The sequence below is a fragment of the Falco biarmicus genome, chromosome 4 (genome assembly GCF_023638135.1).
Source record: "Falco biarmicus isolate bFalBia1 chromosome 4, bFalBia1.pri, whole genome shotgun sequence".
In the NCBI taxonomy this organism is placed as follows: Eukaryota; Metazoa; Chordata; class Aves; order Falconiformes; family Falconidae; genus Falco; species Falco biarmicus.
This window is the reverse complement of record NC_079291.1, coordinates 75,666,541-75,678,659: the sequence shown is the minus strand read 5'-3', so window position 1 is coordinate 75,678,659 and position 12,119 is coordinate 75,666,541. Positions and strand designations below refer to the sequence as shown.

Genomic DNA, 12,119 nt, shown 5'->3' with positions numbered 1-12,119 from the left:
TGAGCGTGCCAAATAACCAACAGAGCCTTGGGTGCTTGTCCACAAAGTTTATTACAAAACTATGTACTACCACTATAGTAAAAAAAAAATAATCAATCCCTGATTTAGTTATTCTGTGCCAGGCTTCACCCTTCTCCCAGTAAGCAGTTCTCCAGCTACTGCTTACAATGACCTGCCATGCAGGGGTGTCTTCACATTAACTTGTTACAGCAGCAGCTCAAAATTCAGCGTGTGGGTCACATTAAAATCGGAAGAAAACACTTTTATAAAAAACATCTCTAAGTTCTAAAACAGGTAGAAAAAGTTAAATAACTGCGGGAAAGGCCTTGCACTGCAGAAAGCTTTGAACCCTTTTCCTGTACATGTTTTCTTGATCTGAAAGAAAAGGCAACAAAATGAGACTATTAAATCAGTTCAATCCCTTCCCAGGAAGGGTAAATTATGTGATGAGGAGCTAGCTCTGCCCTCCTGGATCTTGCTGCTTAATCCAAGCACCACGGCTGATGCAGCCCTGGACTAAAAGCCAGATCTGTCTGTATCAAGCCTCAATCTTGGAGGTGCCTCATGGATAGAACAGAGCACCTGGGGCTAGAAAGCCACCACTTACTGCCCCAGGCCCAAGGCAACAAAACCAGAACTACAAGAAAACCCAAAAGCAACAGCCTAGAGCCTCAGTTCTTTTATAAAAGGACTAGATTGCATCAGTGTGCATTTTGTTAACACCTCCATACCCCTGCAGACCATTCAGCCTTTGCTTTATTAAGCCTTGCTGTACTCCTCCAAGGGCAAGTATTTCCAGAGAAAATTGAGAAAACACATGCTGTAACACAGGCTAAGCCTAGCTTTGTGTAGCACTGGACTGGTCTCTTAATAGGGAATGCTGAAGGGCCAGTGGTCCTTCCCCACATCAGGAGGGGCACCGAGGTCTCACCTGGAGCGATGTCACAGACCAGCTGGCCCTGTCCCCATCTCCTAACTGCTGCCCACAGCAGCCCGGGGCACGCGGAGCAGGTCAGCAGCACAGGGGGACCAGTGCTTTGGCCTGCTGCAATCCAAACTACTGGCACTTACTTAGGGCACCATTTTGATATCCACAGAGTCATAAGCTGAAGCTTTCATCTTTTCCAGTGGCTTCTTGAAGAGCTGCCGTAGCGCCTCATAGTCAGGCTTCTCCTCGTACCCTAGTGCCATCACTTGCTGCAGGTAGCTCTGTAGGGCATCTGCAAAGCAAGGAACATCACTGCATGGAGCAGCACATCAACGCCAGTTGTCTTTACAAAGCTGCTAAATGGCCACCTCAGACTGCTGGGCCTGCAGATGGGTCACCCACCCACCCACCTCAGCCAGCTACAGAGAAAGGAAAGCAAAACCGAAGACTAATATGGAGCTCAGAGACAGGATGGGGAAATGACCTCTAGCCCCAAATACTGAATTTTTAAAATCACCAGAACGCTTGCCCCTTCAGCAAGGCTCATCAATACAGATACTGGGTAGCAGCCCCCCTTATTTTGCTGTGAAGAAAACAAGGGATTTGCTCACAGGAAGAGCCTGTCAACCAGTCCATGCAATGCTTGGTCACCATTGCCAGTGGAAGCCATGCTGGACTAGCACCTCAGCACAGAAAAGGTTCTCATTTCAGGTACAGTCAATCCTCCCTCCTCAAGTCCAACCATCGCAGAGAGCAAGTCCATACCTGGAATGGATCTCTGCCTGAAGCATAGTTGAAGAAGGCATTTCACATCTGCTCTGTACCTGGAATAATTAGTGGAGAGTGCTGTCAGATGAGAAGCAATGGAGCGGGCACATGAACAGCCTGTCTTTGGCAATAAGGACAAAAAAATAAAAACAGGCTGAATTCAGATGGCTACGTTCTGAACAGAGCAGGAATCGGGGTTCATCAAACACCCTTTGGCCAGGTTCAACCTTTACAGTGGGATTTACCCACATCCCAACAGCGTACTGTGACTGAGTGATTTCAGTCACAAAACCTCCCTCGCTGCTTCCTGCTCAGCATTTCCCAAAAAAAGCAGATGATTTCTCCTACTTTTCTTTCTTCTCCACCACGGTTTCTACTTTGTCCAGCTCATCAGACCAAGGCAAGAAGCCACAGAGCCATTTCAGCAGACAGTAGCCCAGAGATTCCAAGTCACTCCGGCGAGATGGTCCTGATAGGAAGGAAGAGATATTCACATGTGAAAAAAGTTTGGCAGCCACCCAGAAGAGGCCCAGGCTAGCATCCCTTCCAAAAGCAAGTAAGGACTCCAGCGCTCACTGCACAACCTTACAAGTCTCTATTTCAGGTGCCTCTTCTGTAAAACAGGCAACCTAATGAAGGGGTACAAGTCTAAAGAGCATAAGAAATGCAAGAGCTTTGTTAAAATGTGCTCTAGGATATTGATACTTCTGGGAGCCTGCAAACTCACACAGTTGAGGAATTGCCTCCCAGCCTCTGGAGGAAGACTTGCCCAGTCTGAACACTGGGAGAGAACAGTCACATCCCAGCCAGGAGAGGAATTGGCTAATTTAAAAGCCTTTCCAGGTCTCATTGCTTCAAGGTCAGAGCAGAGCTTGCTGCAAATCTGTTTCAGGAAGGGATCCAGCCTGGCTTTAAACAGATCCATGCTAAGCCAGCATGAAGCAGCCCTGTCTTCTATTCCTCACATGCTTGCAGTAGCCAAGGCTCCAGATGGAGCAGGAACATCCCTGCACCTCTTGCCACAGTGGCCGAGCGACCTGGCAAGCCTGAACACAGCAGCCCAGAGAGAGGCAAGACTAAGCAGCAATAACAGAAACACCAGCAGGGAGCCCTAGCTCCAGCAAACACTGCCACAGTTAACAGCTCCAGCTGAGGTTTGCTGGCTTGTGTCAGAAACCAGGACTCACCTGCTCCCTTGTGGCTGTCCAGACTGATAAACTCCATCGTGCCTTCATGAGGGGTCCTGCTGCCTTCACGGTGAGCCACGTGCTTCCCTCCTGGGCAGTAACGAAACGCAAAGCAATAGCCTGCTAGGGTCACCTGGAAGACATCAGGAAGTACATGTCTGTGTGTGCATGGTGTGAATTCTGCTTACAGCGCAGCCCACAATCCCACACTACAGCACCTGCCTGAGCACCATGGTCTGCCCTGCTCCCCTGCCCAGCAGCAGGAACCTGGGTGTTGCTCTGTCCCGTTTCCCGTTTCACAAGCCCACTTCCACTGCCATTTCCCCACAGCACGGCTCCTGCTCCCTACCTGTGTGAGGTCAGCTGGGTTCAAATAGATGTTCTCAGCTGTGACGTCCCCATGCACATACTCATTTTCATGAATGTACTCCAGGCAGTCTAGCTAGGAGTAAACAGAAGAGGCGACCATATCAGAACCACACAGACTCCCTCAGCACCCTGGCTATCACTGAGCTGGACCCTCCCCAGTTCCCCGCAGCTGTGTGGAAGAGCACAATGAGCACATCTCCGACCCTCTACTGTTCAAGTGTCAGGTGTCTCTCATTCTCCTCACCCCACAATCCTTCAAGGTGACCTATTGCTCAAAAGATGTTACTCAAGTTTACAACAGGCTCAAGAGATGCTACATGAGGACCCCAGCCAAGCCTCTGGCTCCACTTATAAAACACCTTTGAAAGAGCCACAGGAAAAGTTATAGGTCTTTTCTGTAAAAGTCTCTTAGCATTGGTTCTCTACATACCAGCCGGACTACGATCTGAAAAGCTGCCTTCTCCTTCAGCACGTGTAAGCCATCATTCAGGACGGACTGAAGAGTTTGCCCTAAGTCAGAGAACACCAAAAACCTACAAGAGACAAGGGTTTAGCATGCAGCAGCACCAACCCGACTTGAAAACCCTGGAACAGACACTCGTCAAGTGATCCACCTGGATTAGACCCCCCCTTCGACTCCCAAGTTGACCTAGGCAAGTATTTCCTCAACTTTGGTCACAGAAAACTTCTTGAAAAGGAGACATGCTGATCATGTTGCACATATACAGCTGAAACCCTTCATGCTAAGCTTAAAAGGTGGCAGTAAGGCATGCCCTGGCCTGAGGGGCAGAAGCAGCAAAAGCAATGACTTCACCAGAACCACAAGGACTGAAGGAACCAGAGTAGTAAGAGAGGCAACCCATTTGTTAATGAGATGGGAGCAGTGCATAAGGTTAGGAGCCCAGGAACAATGAGAAAAAAATAGCAGACAGCTAGGAGAGAAATGGGAAAGTCCAGGAAGATGGCAGTTGACAAAAGAGCTCAGCTGTGCCCCTCGCAGTCAGCTCACCTGTAGCTATCTGCATGCAGTCCAAAGCCAACGCAACTGGGGATTCCCAGCAATGGCACAGAGTGCCACTTCTTCCACTTCTCCACTAGAAGGGGAGAGAAGAGGACAGAGTGTAGCAGATGCTGCAAAGGAGCTCCAGAACGAAGGAGCTAAGTCCAGGGTGCCCTTTTCTTGGAGGCCTGCTCTGCCCTGAGCAGCTCACAGCTGGAAGCCTCTCTCCTACTGACTGTCCCACAACCACTGGCCTAACTTGCTGGGGAATTGGCAGGTCAGTGTGCGCAGCATGGCAGAGCAACAATAAGATGGAAAATAAGATGCTGGGAATACCAGAGCAGGCTAAGGATGTGGTTGCTATAGGGCTAGGCAGAACAAGAAGTGGGGGGAGAGAGGGGGATGGAGAAGCAGATTTTTAGAGTCCTCTCAGAAGCGCAGGTTTGACACAAATTCCTCCGTCACCCCTGCCCATGTTCTCTGGTCACCTTTGCTCTTGCTCAGGTTTTTGGGTCAGTGGAGTAAATACCAGACAGCAGCTGATGGAAAAATCCATGGAAGGGGCACAGAAAAGAGAGGGAGCCAAGGCCAGTCAGGCTGCAGGGCTGAACAGCTACCAGTGAGATCAAGGCAAGGCGTGGGTAGAGCAGGAAAGCTTCAAAATGCCAATATTGCAGTGTCCTAAGGTACACAGAGACTCCTGGGAGAGCTGGCTCTCAACCAAATTTCTCAGCGGTCTGGCACTAACCAAGCAGGGAATTGGTTTATTCTAGCCTGGCCTTCCAAGAGACTCACATAACTGATAAAAGAGGGATGCCAGTATTCCTAACAAGCAGCCTAGTCCTTGCCCTTCCAAGAAGCACCAACCTGTGCCTGCCTTTGCAGCTCGCTGGAAGAAATTCTGTTCATTGTAGATCTTGCCATCTTTGACATCCTAAAGGGAACAGGAAGGAGAGGTGTCACTTCAGCCACGCACACTCTGCTAAAATAGGAAACTTGGGCAAGATTGCTACAAGACCTTCACTAGTCATTGTAAAGAAAGCAACACACACACCACCCCACAAAAAAAAAAAAAAGTATCAAATACCAGGTCAGCAACAGAGCTGAGAACAGAGCTCAGGTCTTTGGTTCACTATTTAATGCTGCGCCTAACAACCACATTAACTACGAGCACCAGCACAGAACCGGGGAACGGCCCTCTCAAGTCAGACATTTAAAGCACAACCATTTACTGTGGGTTAAAAAAAGGTAGACAATGCAGGCTATCTGGAAATCTAGAGCAAGCTCTCGCCCCAAAGCTCTTACGTTAAAAGGAGCCAGAGGTGACCTTACCCACAGCACAGCCGAGCTTATTTCTGCAAACAGGCAAGACTCAACAAAGACCTGTAACATTTTATTCTAGCTGCCAGAAAGTGAGACAAGGTAGTCTGTATTTGTGACATTTAAGTGTCTGCATAATGTGCTGACATCTTATAATCCACCTTTTTAGGTCAGCAAGCATTACTGCACTTTTACTACTGCTGTGATTGAGTGACCTGAAATGCATACAGTTTACAGTCAACATGCGTGCATCTGCCCACAGCACACATATATTCAGCACACCGCAGGCTAATTTAGGACAGATGCTATTACACACGGGAGGAAGCAGCAGCTTTATATTCTAGCTGGTTGGATACCAGAGGCCCTACTCACAACTGGCCATGGTAGCTGGAGGATCAGCAGGCTCCAGACAACACAAACCACCATGTTCCAGAGGATATTTTACTCTGCACCTTGCCTGGCAAGCTGATCTGAGCCATCAACCCAGGAGCCAAAATGCTCTCTCTCGTGTGCCATATCATACTCTGCAGTCCTCTGCAGCCATGAGGGCTGGGCTGCAGCCTCAGTAGACTCCCAAGCAAAATGCCAGAAGATGCCAAAGGTGCTAAACAGAAGAGCTGGGAGTGTTGTGTACAGAAGTGATTACAGTTCCCCACCTACTGGTTCTAGTTTTGTGGCGCTCGGCTGTCTTCTCTCACTAACACTGTATTTTTTTCTCCATCATTTTCAATGTCTCCTCTGACAAAAAGGGAGAGTGATTCTTCAAGTGGCCGCAAGAGTGGGCACCAGCAGGTCCCTCGCAGAGCCATTAGACAGCATTGGTCTTCCCACAGACAAGTGACCCCCAAGAGCCACGGCACACAAGAAAGAGAGTCTGCTCTGGTTTGCGAGTTACCAAACTGAACCAACCAAACTTCCATTGTAGAACAGCTATTACTAGAAACAGCACGTTCCTGGAGAACCCAAGTTATTGGCAAGGGCCTGGAAAGTGGGCTCGAACTCAGCTATAATTGCTGTTTGATTTAAAAATGTGCTCTTGCCTTGCAGAGTCTCTCACTACTAGTTCATCACGCTACCTCAGCACAGCCACCAAACTCTAATCTCTCCAGTTTCCACAGACTTCAGCAGGGTACCTGCACATTTCCCATCCAGGGAAGAAGTAGGTCTGACATTAACGAATCAAGATCTTCACCTTACACCACCAGATTCAATTTTGGAGATTACTGAGCCTGGTAGATCAAAGAGGCAACCTTTGGTGACAAAGGCTTTTCAGTTTTTTAATCCTCCTATTTTCTTCACACCTTTAACAGAAGAGCCAACTGCTACTAAAATCCAGGCATGATACCCTCAGGAAGTTATATCTATTCCCTAAGCTAAAAGGGCCTGCTGTGACCTCTTCCTCTGCATTCCTCGGACATGTTCAGCCATATGGACCAAATGGGTTGGGCCCTGGACACAGTACACTATGCACTAATTCCTTACCCAAACAGATCAAAACTCACAAGTTTGAGGGAGTATCTTTGCTTTTGAGGACAGGCTCCAGATGCTGACTGCGCTGTGGAAGGATGGAACAGATGTGGTTACAGGAGCACGGAAAAGAGGCACTTGCAGTGTCACCTGCATCACTGCACACAGCCTGTGCAGCTGGCTTTTACTTATCCTCTGCTTCTTTCACCTGGTCTTTGCAAAAGCATCCTCTGTGACAGCGTCCTCCCAGATTACGACAAAATAATTCTTACCTTGCTCCAGAAGCACAGCACCCCTGACATGCTTCAAGTGCAGTTCTGCTTAAGTCACAGAAGCATCTAGGCATGGCTACCGTAGCGGGGTGCTTTGAAGGTGGTACGTAAAGAACAAATCATTAGCAGAACCTCCAAGGCACCCCCAAATCCATTTGCTGAGCATTTGCTCCAGCTCACTTCGTAGCCTCTCAGGTCTGTAAGAGACACCAAGCCCCTTGTGCTCTGCATGGATGTTGGTTACACGTGTCCTTCTCCGGAAGGGTTTGCGTCCATTACTTGGCCCTGGGGTAGCTCCTCTTCTCCTGCTCTTAGGCCAAGAGCTACACAGGGGTTATCTGCTGCTCATCACCCAAAAGGCACTTCTATAAAAACGCCCTGCTCTGTAACATTGGTTTTCTCTAGCACTTTGTTAAAGACACAGGTGGATGCCCAGACTTTGTTATACAACGGAGTAATTAAAAGGGAACTAAAGCCAAATATCCGGCAAAACAGCCAAAACTTACTAACGGGGAAATTTCCTCCTGCAGTTTCCAAGTTAACAACACAGAAGATGGGACCTTTCCTGCGGCAGCGCACGGCTGGGGAGGGAGACGGTCACCAAGGAGGCGCCCGGACTCGGGCGCCCGGACGGTGCCGCTGGCCTAGGACAGGCCGGGGACCCGGGGCTGACACTTAACGGCACCGGCATCACCGGCTGCGGCCTGGAAAGCAGGAGGCGGCGGCAGGGCCCCGAGAGCCCCGCGTACCGCCCGGTGACGGCGCGGCTCCGGCCCGGCACGCCCGGCAGGGCCTCCCCGGGGGCACCGGCCCCGGCCCCCACCCGCCCCCCGGCCCCAGCGCACCTTCGTACAGCAGCCCGCAGCCGCCCTTCTCCAGGAGGCGGCCCAGCCGCCACTGCCCGCCGCCCCGGTCCGCCAGCACCGTCCCGGCCGGCAGCGGCACCGCCGGCCCCGGCCGCGCTTTGCGGGGCGAGCGGGAGCTGGGCCGCGCCGCGGGGGAGGCCGCCGGGCTCCGGGGCGGCGGCGGCGGTGAGGGCGGGGGCGGCTGCTCCGCCGGGGCCGGCTCCTCCCGAGGCTCCGCGGGCAGCCTCCCGCCGCAGGCCGGGCAGAAGCGGAAGGTGGGCTCCAGGCCGCGGCCGCACCACGGGCAGCACCGGCTCTGCCTGCGGGCACAGCGGGGACAGGGTCAGCGCCCGCCGGGCCGCCCCGCCCCGCCCCGCTCCCGCCGCCCCCATCCCACTCCCGCCGCCACCTCGGGACGTCGCGGGCCGCGCCCGGGCCCCGCTGCTCCGCGCCCGGGCCCCGCCGCCCTCTGCCCCGCCGCCCGCGGCCCGCCATGGCCCCGCCGCCGCGCACGCATGCGCGCAGCCCCGCCGGGCCGGGCCGGGAGAGGCGGGCGGGCCAGGCGGGGCCGCCCGGGGCAAGGGGCCGGGCAGCGGGCGGGACCCAGCGCGCTCCTCGGGGCTGGGCTTGGCGGGGGGCTGCGCCCGACGGAGCTCCCGCAGCCGGCTGCCAGCCGGGGGCAGCGCCGGGGGTGGCGGGGCCAAGAAGCGGGAGAGTCGCTGCACAGCAGCAGCTGCCGCCGGAGAGGGGAGTGAGAGCAGCCGCCCTGCGGGCAGCGGGGGAGTGGGCGGGGGTTGGGGGGGCTCCGGCAGCCCGTGGGGAAGCCCCCGGCGGGGCCGGCTGTGCCCCAGCCCAGGGTGCCAGGGGGCGCTGACACCACCAACCCCCGCAGCCCGGGCAGGACCCCGCGCCGGGGCAGGGGGTGCCCACGGGGGCGGCTGCCGGCAGGGCCCGTGCGGAGGAACCCGGGCTGGGGCAGGGCTGGGGACCCCCCTGGGGCCGGCTGTGCCTGGGGGGCTGTGCCCGTGGGAGGACCCCCGCGGCAGGGGCAGCGTGTGCGGGGCTGAGCGCAGCCCCAGCCCCGTCCCTGCAGCGCTGTGGGGGGGGAATGGGGAGTGGAGTTGAGCTCGGGAAGAAGGGACAACTAGGGGGAAGGGGGGTTTATGATTTGAATGGTAATAAACTAAGCTTCCCCAAGTGGACTCTGTTTTGCCCGTGACGTAATTGCTGCGTGATCTCCCTGTCCTTATCCTGATCCACCAGCCTTTCATTCCATTTTGCCTCCCCTGTCCTGCCGAGGGGAGCAGTGATGGAGCCGCTTTGGTGGGCACCTGGCATCCAGGCGGGGTCAGCCCATCACACTGGCACCTAAGAAAGAACATCAGCACGCTACTTAAAAACGGCGTTAGGACTGCAGAACAGGTTCTCACAAGTCAATGGGTGCTGATCGGCAGCACAGGGCTGGGAGGAGCAACCCTGTGTGCCCAGTATGGATGTCTCCGTATACTGCACCTTCTGTACGTTGTACACCTGTAATCCCCAAGCAGGCACCTATATGTTGCCATAAAAGAAGCACAGGTGGAATTGGACCTTCCCATCTGGTGGGACAAGACCAAAGTTTGCTTGGGGAAGGAGTCTGGCCCCTGAGACCCCACAGCAAGGGGGTAGAAGGGGGCAGGCGAGGTGTGTGCAGCAGGCACCTGGTGTCTTGTTCCAGAGAACATCTCTACACATACTGACGTTGCTTTTCAAAGCATCCATCCAAACATGAAGAAAGTGAGCCATCCAAACACCACTGGAGCACGAACAGGAGTGATGTGGAACTGAAGGCAACAGCTCATACCATAAAGAGCCAATTAATTTTAATATTAATTTGCATTTTGGCTAGCCTGCTTTGCTATTCAACCATCCTCCTGCAGGTTCACCATGGTATTGCATTAGGATCCCGTGCTACACACCTGCACCCACGCTGGCTGGGCAGTATGACCCTGTTCGCATGTATTTTCCTCTGTGTCTGGCTTTCACTTCCTCCAGCCAGTGTCTTTATCTTATGTAGTTCCTTCTGGCAAGGATAAGTAAGCCCGCAGAGGTTTTCACCCTTGACTACACCAGTTCATGGCTCAGGGGATGCCCCTTCTTGTGTTTCCCTAACTGGGGGCTCCAGGTGCAGTCACTTAGGGTGGCTTTGCTGTGACACTTGCCGCTTCAGGCCCCCCAGGCAGTGGATCCTTGCTCACAGCCTCATAGCCTCCCTTAGCGTTTGGGGGGGCACTGTCCCCATCCTCTCCAGGTGGTTGATAGCCAAGCCCTAGTGCCCTCCCCTCTGCGTCCTCCGTGTTTTGTGGTCCGTTCCCTGCAGACTCCCGATGCCCGTAACCCATTTACTCGCTCGAGCCAGTGCCTCCCCTCACTGGCTCACACACCTCCACCAGTGGCTTCTTGGCCCTTGCCCTGGGCTGTGACCATCACTGCACCCTGGCCTTTCCCAGTGCCTCATCCCCACCTAAACCAGGCTGCTCTCCTCTCCCTGCCGCCACCGCAGCCAGCGCACAGCATTTGATCTCGTCCCAGCAGCTTGGTTTTTTAATGTGCCTTTTTTCTGAAATTTTCCATTCCTTTATTGTGGGGACAGAGTTACGCATTTATCTACCTGCCCCACTGCCCACTCATCTCACCCACTAAGCTCAGTTTAAAACCCCCTCCCATGATGGTTTTCATTTTAAAGGCTAGCACTGTGGCTCTGTTTTCCTTTAGCCAGAGCTCACCTTTCCTGGGGACACTCCCTCTATCCCAAAAGTTTCTCTAGTTTTTTTCTAAGCCAAAACCCAACCCACATGGCCAGCAAACTGCCCACCCTCACTGAGCCAGCAGCACTACCTGCCCCGCATCCAGCTTCCTCCAAAGCAGTGGGTTAGGTGAATTTTGAACTTCACCTTGTTCTTGGAAGAGGAAAACGTCAACACTTTTAGGACAAGACTTGTCTCCCTCTGGCCTTTGCGTGCTGTGGATGGTCCATGCTGCTGTGCCCGCCAGAAGCATGCAGGCAGCTAGGGTGGCAACAGGCAGATCCCCATCTCCTCCCTTCGGGGATTTCCTTGGTGTCAACTCGGTTATGTCTCCTTTATCTCACCTCTGACTTCCCAGCACGGCTGCCAGCAGCCCGAGTGTGTGACTTATCGGATTTGTGTGCTGGCAGAGATCTTTGAGCTTGACAGAGCACCCAAAGCTGCCAGTTCTTCAATTGTTCTTAATGAAATGTGACTATTCCTTTGCATTTACACACCTCTGATCCTGAAGTGAAGAGATGCCGCTTGTGCAGTGGTGCTACAGTCCTGGGAGAGGCCTTGGGAGTCTGTCAGCTCCGCACTGCCAGCTCCAGCCCAGCAGCCATGAGAGGTCCTGGCTGCTGGCGCAGGAGGGCTGCCTGCACATTCCCGGGAAGTGGCCGTGGGGACACTGGCTGCCCATCTGGGGTGAAGGGACAACAGCCTGCCCTCGGGCAGCAGCTGGGTAGCGCAGGCAGAGCCTCCTCGAACACATCCCGGGCTGTGCTGCCTTCCCAGCTCAGTCTGCCGTCTCCCCGGCTGCAGCAGGATGCTCACCCAGGCATGGAGGAGCAGTGGCCAATGTTTCCAGCCACATCTCCTCCATGCTGGTGGTGCACCAGGGGCTGTCGAGGGCACTGAGCTCTCTAACCCCCAATAGGGACATGGGGACAGAGCAGGGACACCCTGGGGAAGCTTTGCAGGAGGCTGGTGCATCTGGATAGTGCACCAGCTCCCTGCAGGGCACTGCTGGGGAAATCACACTTTGAGGGGCGCAGGGATTGGGAAGAGCAGTGGAGGGGTCCTGGAACGCTTCCTCCCGTACCAGCCTTCCCAGCCTATGGCAATCTTCCTGTGTCTGAGCACTGCAAGGGGACTCCACCTCCCCTGCACATCTCCCCAGCGCTTCCAGAGCGGA

The 12,119-nt window shown here is 54.0% G+C and overlaps 1 protein-coding gene across 1 annotated transcript; it reads right to left on the bottom strand.

Moving 5' to 3' along the window:
* Positions 1-32: 32 nt before the first annotated feature.
* Positions 33-8,714, bottom strand: VRK3 (VRK serine/threonine kinase 3). Its single transcript, XM_056336017.1, has 12 exons — positions 8,566-8,714; positions 8,157-8,476; positions 7,075-7,127; positions 5,120-5,186; positions 4,262-4,346; positions 3,683-3,785; positions 3,233-3,325; positions 2,884-3,016; positions 2,045-2,165; positions 1,694-1,752; positions 1,072-1,220; positions 33-375 (listed from the first exon to the last, which is right to left on the bottom strand). Exons 1-11 carry the CDS (start codon positions 8,649-8,651, stop codon positions 1,072-1,074), a joined length of 1,269 nt encoding a protein of 422 aa, XP_056191992.1. The 5' UTR covers positions 8,652-8,714; the 3' UTR covers positions 33-375.
* Between the last annotated feature and the right edge of the window lie 3,405 nt (positions 8,715-12,119).

Coding starts and splice junctions, on each gene's coding strand:
- VRK3 (XM_056336017.1), bottom strand. CDS start 8,651: ATGGCGGGCCGCGGGCGGCGGGGCAGAGGGCGGCGGGGCCCGGGCGCG. Junction 3,017..3,232: donor ACCCAGCTGACCTCACACAG/GTAGGGAGCAGG, acceptor GATGTCTTCCAG/GTGACCCTAGCAGGCTATTG. Junction 1,221..1,693: donor CAGGCAGAGATCCATTCCAG/GTATGGACTTGC, acceptor CTTGCTTTGCAG/ATGCCCTACAGAGCTACCTG.